Below are 23,789 nucleotides of genomic sequence, written 5' to 3' on the forward strand. Positions count from 1 at the left end.
TGGGAGGCTTAATCATGGTGCTTTTATTTTGCTGCATTCATCAGTAACCACAGAAATACTCTATTATACCAGAAGGATGGCTGATAAATCCACCTTTTTCTCTCTGCAGCAAAAATGGAATCACACAAAACACTGACCATGATGCATTCATTTAGCAAAAATACTAATAATCACAAACATTTGACCAAATGTTGACCTTTTGGAGACTGAGTTAAAGTGCCTGTGGCTAACAGGCCTCTCCCCAGCCTCCTACAAGCTCTTCTATGATGCAGTGGCAGGTGATACGGTGCTCGTTGATGATGTGTAATTTGCACATGAATCCCAAGGCTCCTCACTGAGAGTATTAGTGATGTTAGTGCGATCTATTTTGCCTTTAATCATCCCCAGTAGCCTCTTCAGGCTGGTGTCAGACTTTGGCTGGCCGTTACATTTGTCTGTGCAGCAGCAGGTATGGCTGACGTTGAACTTGAGCCCCCAATAAGAGGTGATCTTATAGGAGTCACAGAGTTCAGCGTCCAAGCAGCCCTGAGAAGACAGGGCCTGGAAGGAGCCGTAGTAGCCTCTGGAGATGGCGCAGCGCTCACCAGGCAGACAGTTGGTGGTGATGTTGTAGGACCTTCTTAAGTGGTTCAGAGGACAGAAGTAACACAGCAGGCTGTCCAGACTCAGAGCGGGGAGGACCAGAGCTGTGGCCAACAGGAACCTCAACAGATGGACGTCCAGACTAATGTAAATCCAAACACACAAATGAAACAGACTGAAAACATACTTTCATATAATTAGTCACATTCAGAAGTTTTTTTGGGGGGGGTTCAAAATGTTCACCTGTTCTTTCTTTGTGTTCCCATCTTTCCGTATGTGAAGAGAACAAGAAGATGTGTTGACCTGAGGAACCGCCAAATAAAAGCAATCCTACTGATTACCAAGCAGAAACAGGTGCGTCTCTGAAGCTCGTTTAGCTTAACCCATGAATAACTTTAGAAATACACACACAAAATAAATAGCTTTTGAATTGGATTTTAGCTTTCAGTTTATTGCTCAAAAATAACATCTTGCTTTATCCTTCAAAACACTTTGTACACTCTTTAAAAATAAAATCTTAACTGAGGCAAAAGACTGTCTGCTGCTCTGCATAGATCAGTAGTTAAGGGACCTTAAGAGACCCATTTTCTATCATTAAGTAAACTGACTAAGTGACACATTTCATTTATGTTTCATATTATATTCAATGCATAACAATAACAGTACAGAACAACTGGTAAACTGTACAATTACCCCAAATAGTGAACATAATAACTGCAGGAGGTTTGTGTTAAACGAGCAATTTGGGTGAACTTTGAGCAGATTATTTCCTGTGAATATTATATCAGAGATGGATAAGAACTTTCAATACAATTCTCTGTATGTATTATTTAATTATTTTTTTAACAATCATACATACTTAAACCTGCAGTAGGCAGAATGTTTTTGGCATCATTGGGCAAAACCTTCCAGCATTTGTAATTCAAGTGTTCTGAGAGAAAACTCGACTTCTGCACCTCCTCATGGCTCTGTTTTCAGGCTTTAGAAAATCTTTGATAAAAAAGACTTTGGCCAATCACAATCTCTGAAATCTTGCAGAAAATCTCTTCTCTTCAGAAATCTCCTCTGTGAGATCTTGCAGATGCCATTGAGAACACCGGAGGACACAGAGGCACAGGATTTTTTTCAACATGCTTTTTCGAATTTTTAAGTTTATATCTTACATAATAATCCAAACATTAAAAATAACAATTTAATTTAGTTTTATTCACAGAAATAAACGAAATGCTGAGATATAAGCCAAGCCAAGTTTCCACCAAGAAGTTCCTGGTCATTTTAGTGCCGGGACTACTTTTTGAGGAAAATCAAGAAGGCCTTGCGATCCCCTCTGAAGCTTTGGCGATCCCAACCTGGGGGATGTCATGAGGAAAGAAATTGTGGTCCTAGTAGCTGTTGAAAGCCACCCATATGTTGGATTTACACTCTATGAAGTGGCCAGTTTCTATTTGTAAAGCATCAAAATCTAAAGGGAGAAATCATCCTCTAATCGGCCACATCTTTTTTTCTTTCTTGGCTTTCTGTTCATGTTCCATAGACTGATGAAAAGGAGAGCTTTCCCACTTTAAACAAAGGTTCCTGTAAAGAAAAACATATTCTCGATAAATTAAAATGTTCCTTACTACCCATGTATATGATATAAAAATGTAGGTATATTGTGTAAGTTTTAGTGGTTTGCTCACAGCCAGCTCCTCCTCCTCCTCCCTGCTGGTGTCGACCCACTCATCTTGTTCCTCTGCGGGGTCGTAGTTGTACAGAGGAATCAGCCGATGGCGCAGCTCGTCTAATCTGCATACATAAGAAACCAAATGATGACAGAGCATAAAAGACACCAAATGGATCTGAAAGTGATGCATAAACCACAGAACTCACCTTGACCTCCTCCTGAAATAACAAACCTGAAGAGAACACAAAGATAACAACTTAAAGATAAACCTAAGATGCAGTCATGTGAAATGAAATATACAAAGCTGTTCTTACCACTGCCACCGCACATCCAATCAGTATGAGTAACACAATGGGGATGAGAGCGTAGAAACCAGGAGATCCAGCAGGTTTGGGTTTCAAGGGTGAAATGTGGGGAGTTGTGTTGTTGGAAAGCATTTCTTTCTGCTTGATCTCGTCCCTCACATGGTACACCCCTCTGCTCTGTGCACCTCAGCTGACACCTTTGTGACACATTCAGGGGAGGGCCGTTGCTGTCATTCCCACTGAAAGGCCATGTTGGGCTTTCTAAACCCTAGGAAGACTCCTAATTATTGCTAGAGAGTCAAACAGCATGCACAGTTTACTGAGAGATTTATAATCTGAGAATCAGTACAGAGGAGTGTTTCAAATGACCTGATAGTAAAAAGAATAACGTCCTAAACAATCCTCAGATATAAAGAAACAATCTTACCTTATGTGTCATATGTAGAGTACGTGAACACACATTTCCTAATAGCTGCTTTCGTTTCCCTTCACGAGAAAACACGGTGCTCGCATACCTCAACCTGCCCACTGGCATTCCTGAGTGAGGAGTGGATGTTGTTTTGGTTGAACTGGATAGATGTGTTTATTACATACATTATAAGTAGTCCAGCAGTTGTTTTTAATCAAAAATGCATTGTCATTTCCCAGTAGGAGTAGATACTGCACACTGGTATGGTAAGATTTATTGTGGTTATTGCTTTAATGAGGGTCAAAATATGTAAGAAAAGCTTTAAATGTATCTGGATTGTTTTGTGAATTTAACAAACTACATAATATACAGTACACACATGTAATGTTGTCTTTCTTCCAGCAGAGGGAAAGTTGTTGTGGGCTGCAGGAGGAAGGGGAGGAGGAGGAGGAGGAGGAGGAAGTGGAGGACAGGAGGGACAGTGGGAGGGGTGAGGAAACACAGATGGGAAGCTTTCCAAACCTTGTACAGGTCTAACTAGCTGTGCATGGTCTCATTCGCCTCGTCACCACAGGATGGGTGAACAGGGACACAGTTTACAGAGCTCTGATGGTAAGTTGTCAACAAAAGAAAAGCTCAGAATAGTTTGCAATAAGATAAAGTTTGTCAACTGTGAATGTGAGATCCTTAGTAATGTGAAAAGTCTATTTTTTTTATTGAGGTATACAGTTTTGGCAGAGAATTTTAATTTCGGTTAACTAATGTTAAGATAATGGTGGTTTTGAAGACTTATGTCTTATGATTCACTTTACACAAGTGTGTCATAGTTCTAGTGGCGCGCACCGGTGGATTTCCTGTTAAGATTTGAAAGCTTGTTAATTATTAGACCAGCGTTAACAGACCGGTTCAGTTAGACTCCAGACATAAAACAGCTCACTTGTCCTGCCTGCAGTAAGTCTCATACACTAATGTTATCCTAATTCTGTTTATTTTGTTAACAGGTCTGCATTCTTCCATTCTGCTATGAAGTGAGGACGTGCTGAAACAGGAGGTGTATGACTTTCTAAAATGTGATGGATCCCACTCAGAGGAGAAATGGAACAATCCAGAGACAAGATGCAATCATCTCTGACCTCCCCTCGCCTTTCACTGAGGATCTGTCTGGAATGAACCTTTACGAGACCATTGACCCCTCTACTGAAGAAAATGTGTACGAGACCAGCTTGGCTGGGATCATATCCCCAACTGAACCCAAACCCCAAGGTCACCTCTGGGGTCAAGTGGGAGGAGATCCTGGGAATACAGATCACCAAAGCACAAATGGGCCTCCCCCACCCCGTCACCCTCCGCCTCCACGCAGACCCAGGGTTCCCAGTGCGAGTTTCTCAGGTAGAGAAGGTATCATACCCCCTCCGGTTCCCCCCAGGCCACGAAAACCCCTCAGAAGCAGCATGAAGCAGTTTTCCACTGACCTCATTCAACCCACTTACAGACTGATGCGTTCCGCCACAGAAACAGACAATCATGTGAGTATCAAAGACAAGAAGCTCCTTTGTGATTGAATCAAATGACCCAAATTAAAATGGGAAAAGTCAGAGGAAACGCTTTAGCGTGCAATTTGTCTTCTTTTTTTCACATCAGGACCCATTTACCATCGAACTAACAGACACTCCACAAGGCAGCACCAAGACGCTGACTTCTTTTTGTGATGCAACGTCCAAGTGAGAGCATGAAAATTAGTTCCTGCAGATTTACAGTAGTTAATCTTTCAATATGACTTTAACTATATAATACTGTGTAATGAATTTGAAAGGTTTTGTTAAAAGAATCCACCCTTAGGACACCATAACTCTCAAAATGACAGATAAAACATATATATATACAGTGTATATACTGTATATACACTGTATATATGTATGCATGTATGTATGTATGTATGTATGTATATGTAGCTTTTTACTGCTGGGTCATTTGCAGTTGTAGTTAAAAATAATCTTCACATGGTGACTTATTTTCATGAACTGACAGAAATGCGATTTCACGATGAGTTCACGTTCACATGAAGTTTAAGTATAGAACATATTTGTGATCATACTTTCATTTTCACTCTGGTAACCTGTTTTTCTTTACCATCTGTGGCAGGCTGATGTCACGGTACAGGCATGCAGACAGCGTTAATAACTCAGGTGTGGTATGGAGTCGAGTGTTACAGATCCACCCTGCCCTGCTGCAGCAGGTGGAGGTGACTGTCAGCGTGGCCACTGAGTGGGGCAACCACCAGCTCCCTTTCCCCACCACAGGTAACATTAACCAACACACTACTACAATCACTTACAATACATTTGATGAGAATTAGGAGATTTAAGCCCCATTAGCCCCTCTACTACTGTACAGTGTGTGTTGTTTGTAGTTGCGCTTTTTCATTGATGTTTGCAGTGGTTGCACAAGAATTCAGATTATTTACTTAAAGGTCCAGTGTGTAAGATTTAGGGAGACCTGTTAGCAGAAATGGAATATAATATTCTTAATGTTTTCATTAGTGTATAATCACCTGAAAGAATCGTGTTTTTGTTAGCTTAGAATGAGCCCTTCATATCAAGGGAGCGGGTCCTCTTCATGGCTCCTCCATATTTCTACAGTAGCCCAGAACGGACAAACCAAACACTGGCTCTAGCGATGCAATCTGCAACCTCACCTCTAGATGCCACTAAATCCTACACACTGGTCGTTTAAGTAAATAGGTAGCAATACCACAATGTAAAAAACACATATTATTGCTGGCAAAGTTTACTTAAAGGTGCAGTGTGTTGGATTTGGCAGCATCTAGCAGTGAGGTTGCAGATTGCAACCAACAGAAACCTCTCCCATGTGCCAAGCGTGTAGGAGAACTACGGTGGTTAATGCGAAAACATGAATGGCCCTATCTCAAGCCACTGTTTGGTTTGTCCGTTCTGGGCTATTATAGAAACATGGCGGCCGGCTCCATGAAGAGGACCCGCTCCGTATGTAGATATAAACATCTCATTCTAAGGTAACGAAAACACCACGATTCTTATTTTCAGGTGATTATACACTAAAGAAAACATACTTATTAATATTATATTCCATTTCTGCCAATAGATTTCCCTAAATGTTACACACTGGCCCTTTAAAGTATCTTAAGTAGAAATACCTATTGGGGGAAATGTCCCTTCATTTCTGGAGCTTCCAAGGTCCTGAAACTATTTTTTTAAATCTTAAAACATAAAGTAAAAAAAAAAGAAAAGGGAAATACTCGCTCATTCTTCAATCACTGCAGTTGTTGGCAGAAGTGTGTGGACTCTGACCTCTGACCCTTTCATCCAGTGAACAGGACAGTGAAGAGTCTGATAGATGAAATCTTCCAGCTGCTGGACCTCCCTCCCAGCACAAGTGGGCAGCCTTATTTAAAACTGTGCGACTCTGATGAGTATCTCCAAAAGTAAGTCACTCATGCTGTAATTAACATTTTATCTCTGAGCCGTGGTGTTCTATTCAAACGGGGTGTGTTTCCACATTCATTGTTTTAATGTTGTGATCTGTCCTTAGTGACGAACTGCTGGGTATGCACGAGACTATTCAGATCTACTACGTGTTAAAACGAGTCATCCCCCTCCGACTGCTCCACAAGAACAACCTCAGACACCGTCTGTGCCGGGATGTAAGTCAGTTCAAACTCCTTCTCTGTCCCCACCTACGCTGTAGATTATTTACCAAGAAGGGGTGGCCTGTCTTCACTCTTGAAATGCTGCTTTCACATACACCTGTGCCCTGGCTGCTGGCCAGCTTGTTATCATCAGGGTTATTGTAGCTGTAAAAACCTCCACCCTGACTTCTTGACTTTGTTCTGTTTACACATCACGTCATGGCTGCTGGCATTTAGCAGAAATAGATTAAAGGTGAACCTGAGGCTTCCTTAGATTTATAGTCATTTTCACTGCCATTTAATGATTCTACATGCTTTATATTATTCATTTATATTATATAGTTATTAGGGTGATTAAACACATGATTCTCCATAGTTAATCGTGATTATTCACAAACGAATAGCTCATTGTTTATCTGTTCAAAATAAAGGGAGATTTGTCAAGTATTTAATACTCTTTTCAACATGGAAGTGGGCCAATATGCTGCTTTATGCAAATGTATGTATATATTTATTATTGGAAATCAATTAACAACACAAAACAATGACAAATATTGTCCAGAAACCCTCACAGGTACTGCATTTAGCATAAGAAATATGCTCAAATCATAACATGGATAACTCAAGCCCAACAGGCAACAACAGCTGTCAGTGTGTCAGTGGGCATGTCTGTAAAGGGGAGACTTGTGTGTACCCATAGAACCCATTTTCATGTCAAGCGACCCCTTTGAAAATGGCCATGCCAGTTTTTTCCTCGTACCAATAGATCCCTTAGGTTTTCTAGTTTAATATGATTCCAATATCTCTTAGCTCTCTAGCTTTAAAACTGAGCCCACCACAACCTAAAGATTGCAACAATTTTGCATTAACGTGTTCTTATCACGTTAACTTTGACAGCCCTAATAGTTATTAAAAAAAAACTTTACACAATAAATTGCCACAATCCTACCCAGCAATGAGTATTTCGACCTGTGTTTCTCCTCTGAGGTGGAGGACGACAGAAGCTCATGCGAACTCTACCAGCTCCTGCGTCCTGTCTGCGTCTTCAACACCTGCAAGTAAGTTCCCTCATCAGCTTTGTAAAGTGTCCAGTGCGTCATGTGTCAGCCGGTGTCTGTTTGTAGAAAACATACGGAAAGGTAGCTTTGCTTTATGGTTCCCAACCAGTTTGGCATCTGTGTGTGTGTGTGTGTATTTAACCTTTCCTCCTCTCTCAGGTTGAGCCAGCACAATGTCCTCGATGGCTACAACAGAGAGGTGACGCAGTTAATGAGAAGTAAGGTCAGTAAACTGGGACATTTATTTCTCTCACACACATATCATATATATATAACAGTATTTGATTGTGATTCATTGCATTTGTTTTAACTGTATACTGAGGGGTTCATCTCCTCAGGATACCCTGATTTAGATGCATCAGTAAGAGTGATGTATCCTAAGCTGATTTTGTGATAATTATCTTATTATTTGGATCTGATCTCATCGTGTCTGCAGTCGGGGATGAGCGTTAATGTGCTCGTGGGTCATGTTCGCACCATCAGCAATCTCCTGTGTGGGCTCTCGTGTCAGGAGCTGGAGGATGCCATTGGCAGGCTCAACAGAATCAACCCCATACCTCTGGTAGGATGTCACATTAAAAAACAACAATACAATATACAGTATAAGAAGGCTTACTCCTTAGCTACCTCCATCATCAGCTCCGGAAAAAAACAATGTGTTTAATTATTTTTAGGGCAGGTGAGTTGCTAGATTTACTAGCATGACGTGGCATTTCATTTGCTCTGTGCAAGCTTATTGTTATTATTGTTGAGCCCTGCATGCCTTTGCTGAGGTATTGTGACACAGTGCACCAAAAAATGTTCAATCCTCACACCTCTGATCAACAATACAAAGCTGTGTTTCCTCATCTCTTTTTTACAGAGTCATGATGAGATGTCTGAGTGTGAATCTGGTGAGTAACTGATACTCAACTACAATGCCATTGTTGTGAGTGTGTTTTAGATTATTCGTGGTACTTCCGGCTTTTTTATTTGATAACCAAACTGGGTTACCCATTGTATTTTAAAGGAGACCTATCATGCTCGTTTTCAGGTTCAGACTTGTTTTTTGGGTTTCTACTAGAACATGTTTACTTGCTTTAATGTTCAAAAACCACATATTTTTCATATTATCTGTCTGAATATAACTGTATTCACCCTCTGTCTGAAACGCTCCATTTTAGTGCCTTTCTCTTTAAGCCCCCCTCCCGAAAAAGCCCAGTCTGCTCTGATTGGTCAGCGTTTGGTAAAGTTTAGCGGCACGTCTACCGGTGACTGTACAGTTGTGACATCACAACCTTACGGAAGTCCTGACGGCTCATTTAAAAACAAAGTTTCTGAATACAGGCTGTGTGCATTTCTCCGTGGACTGAGCGTTTTAATACTTTCAATAGCACCTACACCTGCGTTATAATAAAAAAAGACATGGAGATCTTTCTACAATATGGGACCTTTTAAGATTTTGATTGTGAAATATCCACTATATGTTGCCCTCAAAAATTAACACTTAATTTTAACATTTAATAAATGGTTTATGAAACACTCTAATGTCGTTGTAAGCAGATAAAAGTGTTTATTAACATATTTGTCAAAAACTTTAGCTCCTCCTGTGGGTGACCATAAGAGGAGGCTGGTGTATAAACAGATCATGAATAGCAATATAGTAAAGCCCAGTTGTAATCATTTGAAATGTCTTCATAGGAAAAGTTGTTGACAAATACAGTACATCAATAATACAATTAAAAATCTCCTTATTTCTATATATGTGTCCTTATAGTGTTATAAACTATTTATTAAGTGTTTGTGTACCATAAGGCTGTAATATCCAATTTTCACAACATGATTTTTGTGGCCAAAATAATTTACGTTAACGATATTATCGTAATATCTATTGTAAAGCTGGATGTTTATTCTCTGTATTGCAGCCATGCTCATGCTCAACAAGGCACTGCTCAAAGTGCTGCAGATCTTTTACGCCAACTTCCAGTCAGACTTCAGAGGTCAGGAGGTAACCAGAGACCTGCAAGTACTCGACGTCGAGAACAACTCAGAAATCCTCCAGTTCAATATTTCTGCTCTCTACCAATTACCACTCGACTGGATGAACAAGTATGTGTTGTGCATTTATAGTCGCTCACAAACACACACACATTTTGATACATGATACATGTGCACACAGATACAAATGTTGACCACATCCCTGATAAGAACATCGGGTTTTACTGCTTTCTCTTCCCTCTCCATTTAGTTATGAGTCCTTCTCTGTTTCTTGTGAGCTGACGTACGGACTAACAAATATCTGTGACACTGGCGTTTCTGAAAACATCAGCACCGCCTTGTCATACGGAAACAAGATCCAGTGTAACCGCATGTAAGGGCAAAATCCCCCAAAACTTCCTCTTTCCTGGTTCACAAGAATTATCATTGATAAAGAAGTGAAAGTGGATTCAGCAGAGTTATCTTTAAGACTGCTTACCGTCCTCACTTCTTTAATATCCGTCTGATCCAGGCTGTTTCTGTGTACTTTTTGTTCCATCATAAGTGTGTGTATGAGAAATAATCTATATCAGTTCATTTCAATACATGAAATACAGAAAAAAAAAGAGTAAAGTAAAAAGAGATAACAGAAAAAAAAAACATGTTTATGCCTGTATGTTTTTGATTTAAGGATGGTGTTCCCTGTTCCAGTAAATCAGCTGCCGTATGAGAGCATGTTGACATTTCGCCTCAAGGGCTCCAAGCGAGGAAAAAGCTCCGAGCTTTTAGGCTGGGCTGTTCTACCTCTCTACAACGACCGGTAGGTTGTCCACAACGTTTACACCATCGACTGGATTAAAATTCAAAAATCACATTTGACTATATGATAATACAGGCGGAGGCAGTTAAAATCCTAATAATAGCTCAGTGTTGTTGTTGCTTGCTCGCTGAATGAATACCAAATGTTAATTATGGACAACCTGTTGTGAGACAACAAGTCGTGGACATAAATGATTGGAGGTTGTCTGAAACATGTGATTATAAAATTACACCCGTGCCTGCCTGAAATACCGCAAGGCTCCATTTGAAAAATTTGTGAAGTGCTCCTTTAATTCATTTTTTGAGTGTTTAAAGCGTTTATAAAAAGAGAAATGCATCACTGCATGCATCAACCCCACTTCTAATATATTAGTTTATTTTACAGTACTTCATGTACATTTTATAAAAAAAAAATCTTTTTGACAATTTCCTGAACTCTTAGGCAAAATGCTATAATTAGTAACATGATGTACTGCATGTGCACTCTGTGTGTGTCTAGGACCCTGGTAATGGGGACTGTTCTGCTCAGTTTGTCCGCAATGAACGAGCTGCCTGCTCCTCCCTCCCCGGCTCTGTATGACAGCCACAGACAAGCCATCGGGGTCATACTGCAGGTCAGTAACGCTGGACAACTCTGCCCCCTGTTGACCAAAAGACACCACATTAACCCGCTCAATCATTCATCTTCCCATCTTTCTCCAGCTCGAGTTTCAAGAGCAGATAGAGTGGAAGTATGAGAGGCCCATCGCCCTCCCCGGTTCGATCATGTTCACTGAGCCTTGTGAGGAGCTGCAGAAGAAAATGTTGATAGTCTCTAAGAAGCACTGCCTCTGCTTGTGAGTAGAACACACATTATGGTAAATGGACTTGCATTTATATAGCGCTTTTCTAGTCTTCCGACCACTCAAAGCGCTTTACACTACATGTCAGCATTCACACACTGATGCCAGAGGCTGCTAAGGTGCCAACTTTGCCCATCAGGGTCTAATCTAAATACACATTCACACACCGATGGCTATGCCTTCGGGTTAAGTATCTTGCTCAAGGACACATCAACATGTGACGAACCTGTATCGAACCACCGCCCTTCCGATTGGTGGACGACCTGCTCTACCCTCTGAGCCACAGCCGCCCTAATATTATGAACTGTTATATGTTTATGTGCTGTGTTTAAAGTTTTGGACATGAATAATCTTTTCATTTCTGAACAGAGATTTCTATTCCCTTGTTTCCTCTGTATCCCTGAACACATTCCTGATATTTTCTCAGACTAGATAAAAATGAGAGGGCTTTCCTCTGGAGTAAGCGTCACTGCAGTGACAAACAAAGTACTTTCCTCCACTTGCTTCTTGGTGGAGCCCTCCAGTGGCAGCCTGAAGACCTGACAGAAATCTACACTGTTGTAGAGAACTGGCCCATCCATCTACCCGAGGAGGCCCTCTTCCTGCTCAGTGACAGGTAGGTTCACATACAGAAACATGGACACAGTCATTATGCAAAGCTGCAACAGAAATAGATAACACACAACACATGGAGAAAGGCTTGTTATGCGTTTTGGTACAATTATAACCTTGCCATTATTGCAGCAGGATATCTGCATCCTGTAAGGAGTTAATGCAGAATATTGTGTGATGTTTTCAACACACTATCAGGTTATAAGCTTAAAAAGCTATGTGTGGAATTAGTAATAACTATATTAATAAATATCTCAAATTAAACAGAAGAAAGCTGTACAAGGGCATAAAATACCTATAAAGAACAGAGGAGGCTGATGGCAAAAGGGGGTAAAGGATGATTAGTTTTACAGGCAGGTAGAGCACAGCTACAGTACGTCCTGAAGGCAGCAGAATATGATCATTGATTTCCCACAAAAGGAACAGAGTTTCCCTCCAGCTGTTTATGTCCTTCACTGACAAGCTGGGAAACCGACTAATTAAAAAAAAAAAGACTCAATAAAAGATTGATTAAAAAAATATTAAAATAGACAAACTGAATCCTGCATTGCACCCACTGGACAAAACAGAAAATGTATATAAATTCTTCCCGGACGTGTAATCATTGCAACTTATCTCCCACTACTAATGCCCAAATGTTCTGGTCCTGTGCTTCAAGAATGTTGGTCTCATCTTTCAAACAATCTCAGAATGCCAGAATAAAACTATTGACCTGTGCCCATTCATATTCTAGTCTAGTCATAGTCTTTGGTGCCCCTCCAGACCCCTGCGTACCATGTAAGACTGAAGCTGACTGTATCGCTGGTGCTACCTTTACTTGCCAGATGCCTCATTTTTCTTAAATGGAAAGATGTGCACTCACCTACCTTTACTCACTGGATCAAAGACATACTGTACTTTCTTAAGTTAGAGAATATAAAATACTCATTAAGGGGCTCCACAAAGACTTCTAATACCTTTTTTTCACTATATTAAAGAGAAAAAATCCAATTTGCCATCTGATCTGTAAAAAGGTTAAAGTTTTTAAAAAAATATATTTTTTACAAATACATATCCAATAGCCTACTATTCTTTTCCTTTTTATATAGTCTTTTCATGTATTTGAACATTTTTAAATAATAAGAACTTGCATTTATATAGCACCATTCAAGAAACCCAAGAACACTTTACATGGAGGTAGTGAGACAAGACAAAACAAAGCAAGTAAACACAAGTACAGAAGAAGCAAAGTTAGCTGGATAACTGCAGTTATTGATAACCAAATGCTTTTGTATGTTGTTCTATTATCACTATGTTCCATTCTATTTTTCTTGTTTTTTTTTGTGTACATAATATGTCACAGAATATATCATACAGTATTGTACCACTTGTTAAAAATCACAATAGAATTTTTTTTAAAAAGGAGTTCAGTTTTCGGAGAAGGTGCACTCTTTGCTGGCCACACTCAACAATCATTTCTGCGTTTTATATACATGCATCAAACACAGTACTCAAGTACTTTTTTTAGCTACTTAAACACTCTCATAAAGTACTGTATGATGCTCTCTGTGATGTTTTCTTGTAATAGTTCATTCTTTGAATGTGGTTTTGTAGGGACCATAAACTCGACAAGACAAGCAGAACCAGTAACCCAACATTACATCTGTGATGACGACCATCATTCAGGCATCCATTAGTCTGGTTTGGTGATTTATAATTTATCTTTTTCAGTTTTCATGATCAGACTGTGCGGCGGGCTGCAGTTCAGTACTTTGAACAGATACCAGACAGAGAGCTGGAGGTGTTTCTGCCACAGTTGGTCCAGGTGAGCACAATAACACACATCACTAACCATTACTGTACACTGTACTGTTCATCATCCTTACTGAATCTGTGACCAAACTATTATTTTAAATGGTTTAAAGCGTGTAAATATGAGAATAGGTGGCACACTCTGTAGATTCCTCAGTGGTTGGATGTTAGTTTGATTAGTCGTTCGGTCCTGCAGGCTCTGAAGAGTGAGTGGGAGCTGGATGGACCTCTGGTGATGATGCTGCTGGAGAGATCACTGAAGAACATACGGATCGCCCAGCAACTCTACTGGTGAGACACTACTGTTGTTTCATTCACTTGAAAATGTTGATAACATAACAACAGTTTGCATGGAAGCATATCTCTCGTTTTACAAATAAAGAAGAGTTGTTCGTGATGATGTAAACAGCAGTAATGTTGCAAAAAGGAATGACTGTGAGGTTGTGTTGTGTGTTTTGATGCTCAGTGTTTTCACTGAAGTGTGCACAGTAAAGTTGCATCATTTCTTGATGTTTTGCATGCTGGCAGGCTGCTGGAAGATTCCCTCACTGACCAATACTATCAGAGTTGGTTCAGTAAGGTTCAGGCTGCCCTGCGGCACTGTTGTGGCCGGGCGCTGAGGCAGGAGCTGGAGCTCGAAACCCGCCTGGTATCTGTGCTCGTACAGGTGGCTGAGAAGGTCCGCACTGCCGATAAGGCTCGACGTAAGGTCTGTAAACGCATCTCTCATCTGCCCATGTATTCGTAATCCTCCGTTGTTATAACTAACTGCAAGTCATGTATTTTATTTTCTTTCTTTCATTTCATGCGTTTCTCTGCAGAATGTTTTGAACATAGAAAAGTTGAAGATTGAGGAGTTCTTCAGTGATGGGGTCAGCTGTTGTCTGCCACTGGATCCTGCAGTCCGTGTGAAGGCGTTGGACGTGGATGTAAGAACATTACACGTTTTATATCATCACTGTAGTCTAATATGCACGCTAGTTGTGTACCATTTAGTAGTGTTTACTCCTCTGATATGTCACCTACAGGCCTGTAAGTTCTACAACTCCAATGCTGCTCCTCTGGGGATCTCGTTCATCTGCTCTGACCCTCTGGCCAAGAACATCAGCGTCATCTGCAAGGTTGGTAATAATATGTTGCTTTATTGATCCACACTGGGCCTTGTGCAAGAACATTTAAACATTATTATTATCCTCAATGTCTCTTACTTTTATCTTTGAGGTATGCTCTCACAGGTTTTCCAAGTCAGATTCACCAAACTGGACAAACTCATAAAGTGTTTGTTTCAGCCTGATAAATGTCACCTGTTCATAAGGAGGTGCTTATACGTGAGATTTCATCATCAGCATAATCAATTACCATATAAGGCTGTTATCTGTTCTGCTCTGTTTAGGTAGGTTTCATTCTCAAAAATGTCCGGCTGTCAGAAATCAGCAGAAAATAACAATACATTTTGCAGTGTCAGTAGTTGCATTAGAGGAGCACTTTGTTGCAAAGCAAATACAAATATTAACAACACAGCTGCCGACAACATGCTATCAGAGCAGCGCTATACTGCGACAGACATGACAGGGAATGGTTTGAGATGAAGTTAGAGGCCAACTACAAGGGGAAATAAAAGCTCAGTTACAGAACAGCAAGCACAAATGGCTCCACACAAAGACAATACTTGTGACATTAGGCTGCCTTGCTGGGTCATTAAGCAACCTTTTTAGTAAACCGTTTCATTAATGTGTTGTTCAGACAGGAGATAACCTGCGTCAGGACATGCTGGTGCTTCAGATAGTCCGTGAGATGGACAGGGTTTGGCTCCAGGAGGGGCTGGACCTGCAAATGATCACCTACAGGTGTCTCTCTACGGGCAAAGATCAGGGTCAGTTTGTGTTTCTGAATGCACATTCATATTTCCATTGTTTTATATCTCTGCAGCTGTGAATTCATGTTTTTCCACATATATTCTATGTGGTTGTCAGGCCTGGTGGAAGTGGTTCCAGAGGCAGTGACCCTCGGGAAGATTCAGCAGGAGTGGGGTCTGGGTGGCACCCTTCGAGAAGACACGCTGGAGAAATGGTTCCACATGTGGAACAAAACCAAGGAGGACTATGAGAAGGTGACGACCACTGCAAAATCGTTTGATAACTTATCATGCTTGAACATTCACTTTTGCTTGTTGCATTGTGTAACACTCTCCTACTGTGTACACGCAGGCTGTGTTGAACTTCATACACTCGTGTGCAGGGTGGTGTGTGGCCACCTTCATCCTGGGGATCTGTGACCGCCACAATGACAACATCATGTTGAAACACAGCGGACACATGTTTCACATCGACTTTGGCAAGATTATGGGCAACGCACAGAAGTTCGGAAGCTTTAAAAGGCAAGTCAATAAAAAAATATATATTTCAGTGTTGTTTTTCTTTTTTGTATCATGTTTGTAAAGTTGTGACCTCCGCTGTTTTTGTGTTGTGTATTGTTAAGGTTGTTCAAAAACTATGAAAAAATTGGTTCTGTACATATACGATACTGAACATATACAGTCCAGTATCGATATATATATATTATATTTTTTTATTTATTATTGTAATTTTTTTACCTCAATTTAAAGCAAAAATATTTTAACCGGGAAGAAAAAGCATCTAATGTTGTCATGATACTGTCATTTCTAACTTTGATTAGGGATGCACCGATCCGACTTTTTTGGTCCCGATACCAATAGCGATACCTGGACTTTTCATTTTGTCCGATATGAAATACTGATCCGATACCAGTGTTTAATTAATAAGCTGCATGCCTCACTGTGTATAAGTGACTGGGATCATTCCTTTATGTGTAAGACAACATCTAGCTTTACTTAAACATTGCTTCCCTAACTTTGTAAAACAAAATGTAACAAATAAATAATTATTTATTATTAAAATAATAAATTGTACATCAACAACTTGAGCTATAATGAGAATTATAAAGTCAACGACAATACTGTGAATTAACAAGATCCTTCCCCCTCTCTTTTCTTGCAATAGGGACCGATCACCATTCATCTTTACATCTGAGATGCAGCACTTCATCACAGGCGGGGGGCAGAAGCCTCAGCGCTTGCATCGCTTTGTGGAGCTCTGCTGTGAAGCTTACAACATCATCAGAAAGCGCTCTGCACTGATACTCAGCTTGCTGGAGCTGGTAAGACTTTTTACTGAATAACATCATCACAGTAAAAACCTCCTAGCTATATCTGAGAATAGATAATGTTATATAAAACACCCTTACATTCATGGTGTGCATGTGTTTTTCAGATGTTAAATGCAAGAATGCCAGAACTGAAGGACTGTAATGACCTGCAGTACGTCCAGAAAAACCTCAGACCTCATGACACAGACCTGGAGGCCACATCCTACTTTACAAAGTAATTGAATGTGCAACACACAAACACACAATCTCTCTCTAACTAAACTTCCTTCCGCTCTATTAATCTGATTCCTGTCGTAACGGCTCGTATCCTTCCTGATGTAGGAAGATCAAGGAAAGCATGGGCTGTGTTGCAGTCAAGTTTAACTTCCTGACACACAGCATGGCTCAAGGGAAGAAACAAGATCCACGAACACGGGACGGCATCCCCGCTCCCAGCACCAACATCCAAGAAGCTGTCATTCAGGGATACACCGTCAGGGGAAAAGATGTGGTGAGGCTGCATGTTGCTCTTTGTGCTGTGCTTATTCAGACAGAAAATGTCAGCCTCAGTGTTCTTTTTCATAATGAAACGCCGCTGAGAAATGTTGCTTTATGCACCACAGAGCTTTGTGTTAGATCCTAGTAGCCAGGGGAGCTGATGAAACACCTGGAGCTGACGGCAGGTTCACACATATTATTCTAAGAGGAATAACCTCTGGCACTCATCTGACTGTGTTGGGTCTGCTGTCACTTATGGCCTCCGAGGCAGCAGTGCTGTGTTTGGAAAGTCTTTCCTTTACTCCCCAGAGTCGAGTGAAGAGCGTTACTGATGTTTGTTGGCATTTCGCTGCTCTTTGATCAGATTAGGCTTCCTGATGTCAGCTTTAACTATTTTGAGGCAGAGATAGAGCGCCTTGTCAGTCAGCAGAAGCACAGAGATTTGCCCAGTTCCTCAAATTCACAAGTATCATGCACTCAGGTATTTACATAAAGGTAGTATAAATAAAAGATTTCCCAGTTGATCAGTAAACATTAAATATAAACATGTGGGAAAGTTTCCACTGCTTCTAAGTGTTAGTAGAGCTTGTTTTGTTAGCACAGTATAAGCCAGGGATGCTAAATGACAGGAGGCCTGGGGCCAGTTAATGAACAAACATTAATAATTGTAATATATTGAACAAATCAGTGACTAATTTTACTCTGTAGTTGTTTGCACACCTGAGAGGCGTGTATGGATCTATTTAAAACTCAGTGTGCTCAGGTCAAGTTCCGCACCAAATATAACTGCAATAGTCCCGCCGTCTCTGACTGTTTCTTAAATTATGTAGTTGTGTAATATTAATAATAAGGTAACAAACACAACAATAATATTTCTCAGATAAAATGAATAAACATTAAAAGGCCCATAAATCATGCAGGGGCGTTTCTAGTATTTGAGGACATTCGGGGCTTAGCCCAGATCTCAGTCAAGGGGTTCAAGGATCCTACCTGGCATTTTCTTTTTTTTAATAAAGAAGCTCTATTAGTCTATTTTGATGCTTTTTTATGCACTCTGGCACCTTATTTACATTCAAAGTATGAAATTTGAATTCATTTATTTTCATATAAGCACACAAATTCATTATTTCCCACGTTCTACATACATTTCAGAAATAAAAAACATCAGACAGAGGAAGTATTTAACAGTAAAACTATGTTAAAGGAGTTACTTGTTTAGGATTGACTTCTATAATAGAAAGCACTGTAAAAGCTCATGGTTATGGCAATCAAACACCTTGAGAGAGACCTGAGGGAACATTTTCACAGGTAAAAAAATAAAATTCTAATTAAATAGAGACCATCTTGCAATGGAATTACACCAGCCGCGACGCCAAGTTGGGCCAGGGGCTTAAAGCAGGGGCTCATTTGCTTGGAACACACCCATCTTCGAATTCAGCCTTCATTTTGATCTCAACTGCACACCTGTAAAGTTTCGTGAATGTTTCATGACGTGACAAAATCTGTCCACAGATAGAAACACCTGGTAAAGTACACAAAACGTCTTCTGTGGTAGTTCACACTACAGTAGGTGTCTCCAGGACCACATTTTGCCATGATGACACACACACACAGACTCACAAGGTGAAAACAATACTAGCGTCACTGTCGCGGCTGGTAAATATTCCTGGGTTATCACGCTGTTAGAGTTTAATTCACTTGTGTATATCTAACGTTCTTAACTCAAGACAGTCCATGAAAACTGTAATAATGGGATGCTTTACCGATCCTTAAGGGTAAACTTTCCCTTCAGCTGCCTTCTTCCAAGTGATTTTAAGTGTGCGAAGACGCTCCCACCTGCCCGGGCGCTTCAATGTGGAACCCTGCTTTATCAACAGTGTCTCCTCACATATTCACACGACAAACTAATGAATTAGTTTTGTTTGATTTGCAGATCTACGACCTGAGAGTAAACATTCATGACGGTTTTCTGAACAGTGAGAAGACATTTGCGCAGTTTGAGATGATCCATAAGGAACTGCAGAAACATTTCATTGAAACTATGCTGCCTCAGTGAGTGAAGAAAAAACACATACAACTCCAATCACATGGCTCTTTTATTTTGAAACACTGCTTTTTGTCTTCCACAATAATGACATAATTTGATGCATGTCTTAATATAGGTTTCCTCGGTGGTATAATATGTCATTCACCAACGGCAGGAAGATGTCTCTGCTGAATAAATACCTGAAGCAGCTTTTTGAGGGACCATGCAAGGGAGTAAGTTCCTCTTCTTGTCACTGGTAGATTTCTCTCTGTGATCTCGTCTTATACCTGGCTATAACTTGCCTCGCTCTGTCACTTGCAGAATGAATTTGTGTGCAGCTTGTTCCTGGATGGCCCCGCCACAGTCCAAGAAAGTGTGGTGACAGGTAATTTCCTGCTCTAAGATAAATGGGTGAATTAAAAAAAAGATTATGTAGGAAAATAAATGTCATGCTAAAGGCAGTATTTAGAATGTGAAGACTGACTTTGTGCTATGTCTTGAGAAACTTCTGATGATAGTCCATATATAAGACCTGTTATGCGGTGATTTGCTGGCACTGATGAGCTGATTTATTACAGGAAACCGTCCTCAGATCCAGCTCAACATCTCTTACTCTAACAGCAAGCTCTCGGTCTTGGTAAAACACCTGAAGAACGTCGTGAGTTTGCTTCACTCTTATTATTGCATTGTTTCTAGAATTAAAATCATACATAGAAAATGTGTTCTCTTTTATAAATACTGTATGCTGTGTGCTCAAGTGCAGGGCGGTCCCTTCTGGCCCTCTTTCTCTTTTCAACAGAAGCATCCAAACGGCTCGCACCCTGATGCCTACGTGGTCACGCGTCTGAGACCGGACCCTCAGCAGCTCTACAAGAAGAGGACGAAGGTGGTCCGCAATCATGACAACCCCACCTTCAATGAACTGGTACAACTTCCATCCTTTCTAACCTCTATTCATGATTTAGCACAGTCACAACATCCTCTGGTTTTCCATTAGATTACTGGTTAAAGACGGTAATGTGTTCATATGCTTGTTAATGGGCCAGGTCATGTAGATTTCAGATAGGCTATTTAGCACATGCAGTAAGTTTCAAACTTAAAGGTGCTCTATACGCTATCTAGAAGAGCATAACACCCACTCTCCGGTTCCCCCAGGATAACACTGTTAGAAGTGTTGCCTTTGTTTTCACTGTTAGCTATGAGCCGCCAGTTCAACCGTCGCCATGTTGAGAGCCGTGTGGAGGCAATAGAAATGCTCCCAATCTTGCATTTAGCAACTTTAAAGGACCAATATGTAATATATTTACTGTAATAAATCATAAAATGACCATGATTTGTCATCAGAGATTAAGGAAACATGCTGAATTGAAATACTGGCTTCTCCGACAACAACGCTACAGCCAGCATGTTCTCCTTTTGAAATTTCCTTTCCGGTCCAGAACGTCTGTTTTGGTTTTTGCCGGTGTGATCCCGTCCACGGCCCGTTTCGACAACCCGTTGCCACATATGAAACAAACTGGCATCCAAACAGCCTTCTGCAGCCAAGGAAGCAAACAAATCAACCGGATCAACAGAGATAATGTTGACATTAGATTCTACCTGACCTGAAAAGCCTCGGCACATCTCTCTGTGATCCGTGTACAGCTGGTTATCAAGACAGCGAGTATTTGAGACACACAGCTGGTGAAGTGATACCGACTACTTCCTTTTAGTATTTAGTAAATGAAATGAGAAAACATGTTATCTTGTACTAAAATGAATCTGCCCCAGTAGCCTACTACAGTAGTGCAGTAAATAATACAAAATGTAACAATTAGGTTGTTGTAAAACAAATACTTTCTGTCGTATATACTGACATTGTGAAGTCCGTTGTATTTATATAGCCCAAAATCACAAGTTTGCCTCAAAAGGATTTACAAACTTTTCCTACAGCATACCCTCCAACAGACCCCTGATATCGGAGGAGGAAAAATTCCCCTCAGGACGAGCAACAGAGGAAGGAGGGAGGAGGGATCCTCACAATAGCCCAACATAACTTAAAACATTAATCACATTTATTAATGCTCTTTCATTATAATCTAAGAATGTGGATTTTGTTCCCCCTTTTTTCGTACATCCAGTCCCTCTTGAGATGAAGTGCTGTCAGTCAAAGTTTCAAAAGTCATTATTACTCACAAGTTAGAGTGAATATTTAATATGCGCTCTGCCTGCGGCACTGCTCCTCACACACCGCGGGGAGCCTATGAGTCTGATCTTTGAGTGTTGAACCCTGAAGACTCTGACCAGTAGCCTCTCACATATTTCACAGCCTCTTACAATCTTTTTATGTTGCAATGTGAAACCTTTGCAGAGCCAAATGGAAGGAAACGGGAAGGGGGAGGCTGGGAATGACAGAAATTTCAGATAAAAAAGCCAAACTGTACGGCAGAAATGTCCTCAAATTACTGGATGTTCTGAATGTCGAGCTGTTTGATTGCTAAAATATCTGCCTCGTATTCACAGCTGGAGTACAATTATGTCCCGCTGCTGTATGGGATGGTGCTGGAAGTGACAGTGAAGAGCAAGAAGACGTTTGTGGCTGCGACCAACATAAGACTGGAGGAGGTGCTGCTTGACAAGGAGACCTGGTTTCCCCTCGGGAACTGTGCAATCTGACCTCACAGAGCTGCACTGTGAGTCTGCTGCCAGCAGGGGGTGCAGCCACACTGAGGGAAACAATCAATCCAAAGATTTTTTCAGACTGTATGAATGAGACAAGAGGAACTGTGCACTCTCATTTATACCTATTTATCAGATGCAACTTAACCTCGCTGCAGAGCTACATAAGCTGGCAGTGAATGACGTTACAAGCCTGATTTAAAGACTCAGGGAAGGAGACTGTTTACTGTGTGAAGCGTCATTTTACCTTTTATTTTTAAAATGTCAATCAAGTGAAGGACATTTTGCTAATTAGTCAGATTTTTGGATGTGGCTTCGGTGACGGATGAAGGAAAGTACTTTTATTATCAAACTTGCACTTTTGTTAGTACTTAAACTTCAAAACAGTCCTTGCAAGTGTGCGTGTGGTCGAGACTGTCGATGTGACGGATTAAAGAGGGGGGGATGCAGTGCTGTTAGGGGCTGCCTGTCTGATACCTGCTCAGACTGAGTGTGTTTGTCCCTTTGGGCTGTGTCAGCTGGATGTCCTTGACCAGTGGAATTGGGAGGCGGGAGGCAGGACGGCGAGGGAGAAGGGGGAGAGGGGGAGTGTGTGAGCAGGATGACAACTCTGCCTCTCCGGCCTGAGGCGCTGAGTTAACACTCTCTCCATCACTCCATCCTTTGTCTCATCCATCAGTGGCATTCAAACACAGGCTCACAAATACCCCTGAAAAGCACCTACACACACACACACTCTCTCTCTTTCAGGTCTTCATGTTATCTTAATGCCATCCTCCTCCTGACAGGCCTGCTGACCCGCACTCTCCTCCGCCTCATTCATAGGATTTAGTGATGAACGAAGATAGAAATAGCCTTCTCTGCGCTGGATTTGGTTCAATAATGTATACCTCTGTGAATGCTATTTATATTATTCCCTGCTGGGTCTATCACAGGGAGGTTGGCTTGGAAGAAAATGTTGGCTGCTACTCTTTCATAGTAGTGCTCATGGACTATTAATGCATCCTGGCATCACTCATCCCGTTCAGGCTTAATAGGGGAATTACATCTATTGTTTTGGAATAGATGATTAATCCAAAAACAACACTGTGTCTCGTGGTTCGTCTTATGTGTGATCAACTCTACCACAATAATCGCACTTTGCATCAATTATTAATTCTATGATAAGAACCTAATATCCCACTCCAGGGATTTCTCCACTACTTGAGTGATGCCAGCAGAGAGTTATTCTTCGTTCTTTTTCAGCCCTGCTGGAACTTTCTGGTCTTTTTTTCCTCCGCAGTAGAGAGAAGGCACGTCTATTTTCTGACAATAAAACTGGTATTTATATCTGAGGAAATGGTGCTTTTGATTTATTTATATATTTCTGTTGTTGTTGTTGCTGCATCAGCCACGCTACTCTATCTGTTGGCAGAGGTGTGTGTGTGTGAGTCTGATATGGAGAGCTGTTTTTAGGAATACCAAACAAAGACGAAGAGGGAGGCTGGATCCAGGCTGCATCCGTCTCGGGACCGGAGAGGCACCCAGCGGTAGCCTGGAGGTGGAGAAGGAAGGGGGGCGTCAAAAGAAATGTATGTATATAGAGGCTAAATACAGGAGCATCATAGATACACGGAAGCATTTCTGTTAAAAACTCGAGGAGAGAGCGACCTTCAGTAATGCTGACACTGCGAATGAAGGGAAATACAATGATGGTCACACAATGTCACCTGATGTAATTTAGCCCTTTGTCTGACTCCCA

At 41.0% G+C, this 23,789-nt stretch overlaps 4 protein-coding genes across 10 annotated transcripts in view; 1 reads left to right on the forward strand and 3 right to left on the reverse strand.

Moving 5' to 3' along the window:
* Positions 1-978, reverse strand: LOC141766076 (protein Bouncer-like). Its single transcript, XM_074632561.1, has 2 exons — positions 826-978; positions 1-724 (listed from the first exon to the last, which is right to left on the reverse strand). Exons 1-2 carry the CDS (start codon positions 846-848, stop codon positions 262-264), a joined length of 486 nt encoding a protein of 161 aa, XP_074488662.1. The 5' UTR covers positions 849-978; the 3' UTR covers positions 1-261.
* pik3c2g (phosphatidylinositol-4-phosphate 3-kinase catalytic subunit type 2 gamma) lies at positions 862-23,382 on the forward strand. Of its 2 annotated transcripts, none has more exons than XM_074632524.1 (33): positions 862-936; positions 3,961-4,485; positions 4,601-4,680; positions 5,102-5,259; positions 6,305-6,419; positions 6,527-6,638; positions 7,611-7,681; positions 7,841-7,904; positions 8,118-8,243; positions 8,544-8,574; positions 9,586-9,769; positions 9,909-10,031; positions 10,329-10,457; positions 10,956-11,070; positions 11,159-11,292; positions 11,726-11,914; positions 13,621-13,714; positions 13,898-13,992; positions 14,230-14,410; positions 14,523-14,630; positions 14,730-14,822; positions 15,445-15,574; positions 15,675-15,811; positions 15,909-16,078; positions 16,722-16,878; positions 16,992-17,101; positions 17,209-17,377; positions 19,298-19,416; positions 19,527-19,623; positions 19,712-19,775; positions 19,969-20,048; positions 20,190-20,315; positions 21,893-23,382. In XM_074632524.1, the coding sequence occupies exons 2-33, from the start codon at positions 4,033-4,035 to the stop codon at positions 22,043-22,045; spliced, it is 4,167 nt and encodes a 1,388-aa protein (XP_074488625.1). In that variant the 5' UTR covers positions 862-936; positions 3,961-4,032; the 3' UTR covers positions 22,046-23,382. The 2 variants fall into 2 exon arrangements, with proteins under 2 accessions (XP_074488625.1, XP_074488623.1); XM_074632522.1 differs by lacking the exon at positions 862-936 and adding an exon at positions 3,370-3,571.
* On the reverse strand, positions 1,012-7,728 carry LOC141766077 (small integral membrane protein 29-like). 4 transcript variants are annotated; one of them, XM_074632564.1, is made up of 5 exons: positions 2,978-3,396; positions 2,560-2,747; positions 2,452-2,477; positions 2,262-2,367; positions 1,012-2,157 (listed from the first exon to the last, which is right to left on the reverse strand). In XM_074632564.1, the coding sequence occupies exons 2-5, from the start codon at positions 2,680-2,682 to the stop codon at positions 2,104-2,106; spliced, it is 309 nt and encodes a 102-aa protein (XP_074488665.1). In that variant the 5' UTR covers positions 2,683-2,747; positions 2,978-3,396; the 3' UTR covers positions 1,012-2,103. The 4 variants fall into 4 exon arrangements, with proteins under 4 accessions (XP_074488665.1, XP_074488667.1, XP_074488663.1 ...); XM_074632566.1 differs by lacking the exon at positions 2,978-3,396 and adding an exon at positions 7,573-7,728 and having other exon boundaries at positions 1,500-2,157; XM_074632562.1 differs by adding an exon at positions 7,573-7,728 and having other exon boundaries at positions 1,501-2,157; positions 2,560-3,087.
* Positions 23,361-23,789, reverse strand: part of LOC141766075 (1-phosphatidylinositol 4,5-bisphosphate phosphodiesterase zeta-1-like) — a 19,537-nt gene continuing 19,108 nt past the window's right edge. For all 3 annotated transcript variants that reach the window (XM_074632559.1, XM_074632558.1, XM_074632560.1), the window contains one exon: positions 23,361-23,582. In XM_074632559.1, the coding sequence (XP_074488660.1) occupies positions 23,500-23,582 (83 nt within the window). In that variant the 3' untranslated portion in view covers positions 23,361-23,499. The remainder of the gene's footprint in view (positions 23,583-23,789) is intronic.

Source organism: Sebastes fasciatus, chromosome 4, assembly GCF_043250625.1.
Source record: "Sebastes fasciatus isolate fSebFas1 chromosome 4, fSebFas1.pri, whole genome shotgun sequence".
Taxonomy (NCBI): domain Eukaryota; kingdom Metazoa; phylum Chordata; class Actinopteri; order Perciformes; family Sebastidae; genus Sebastes; species Sebastes fasciatus.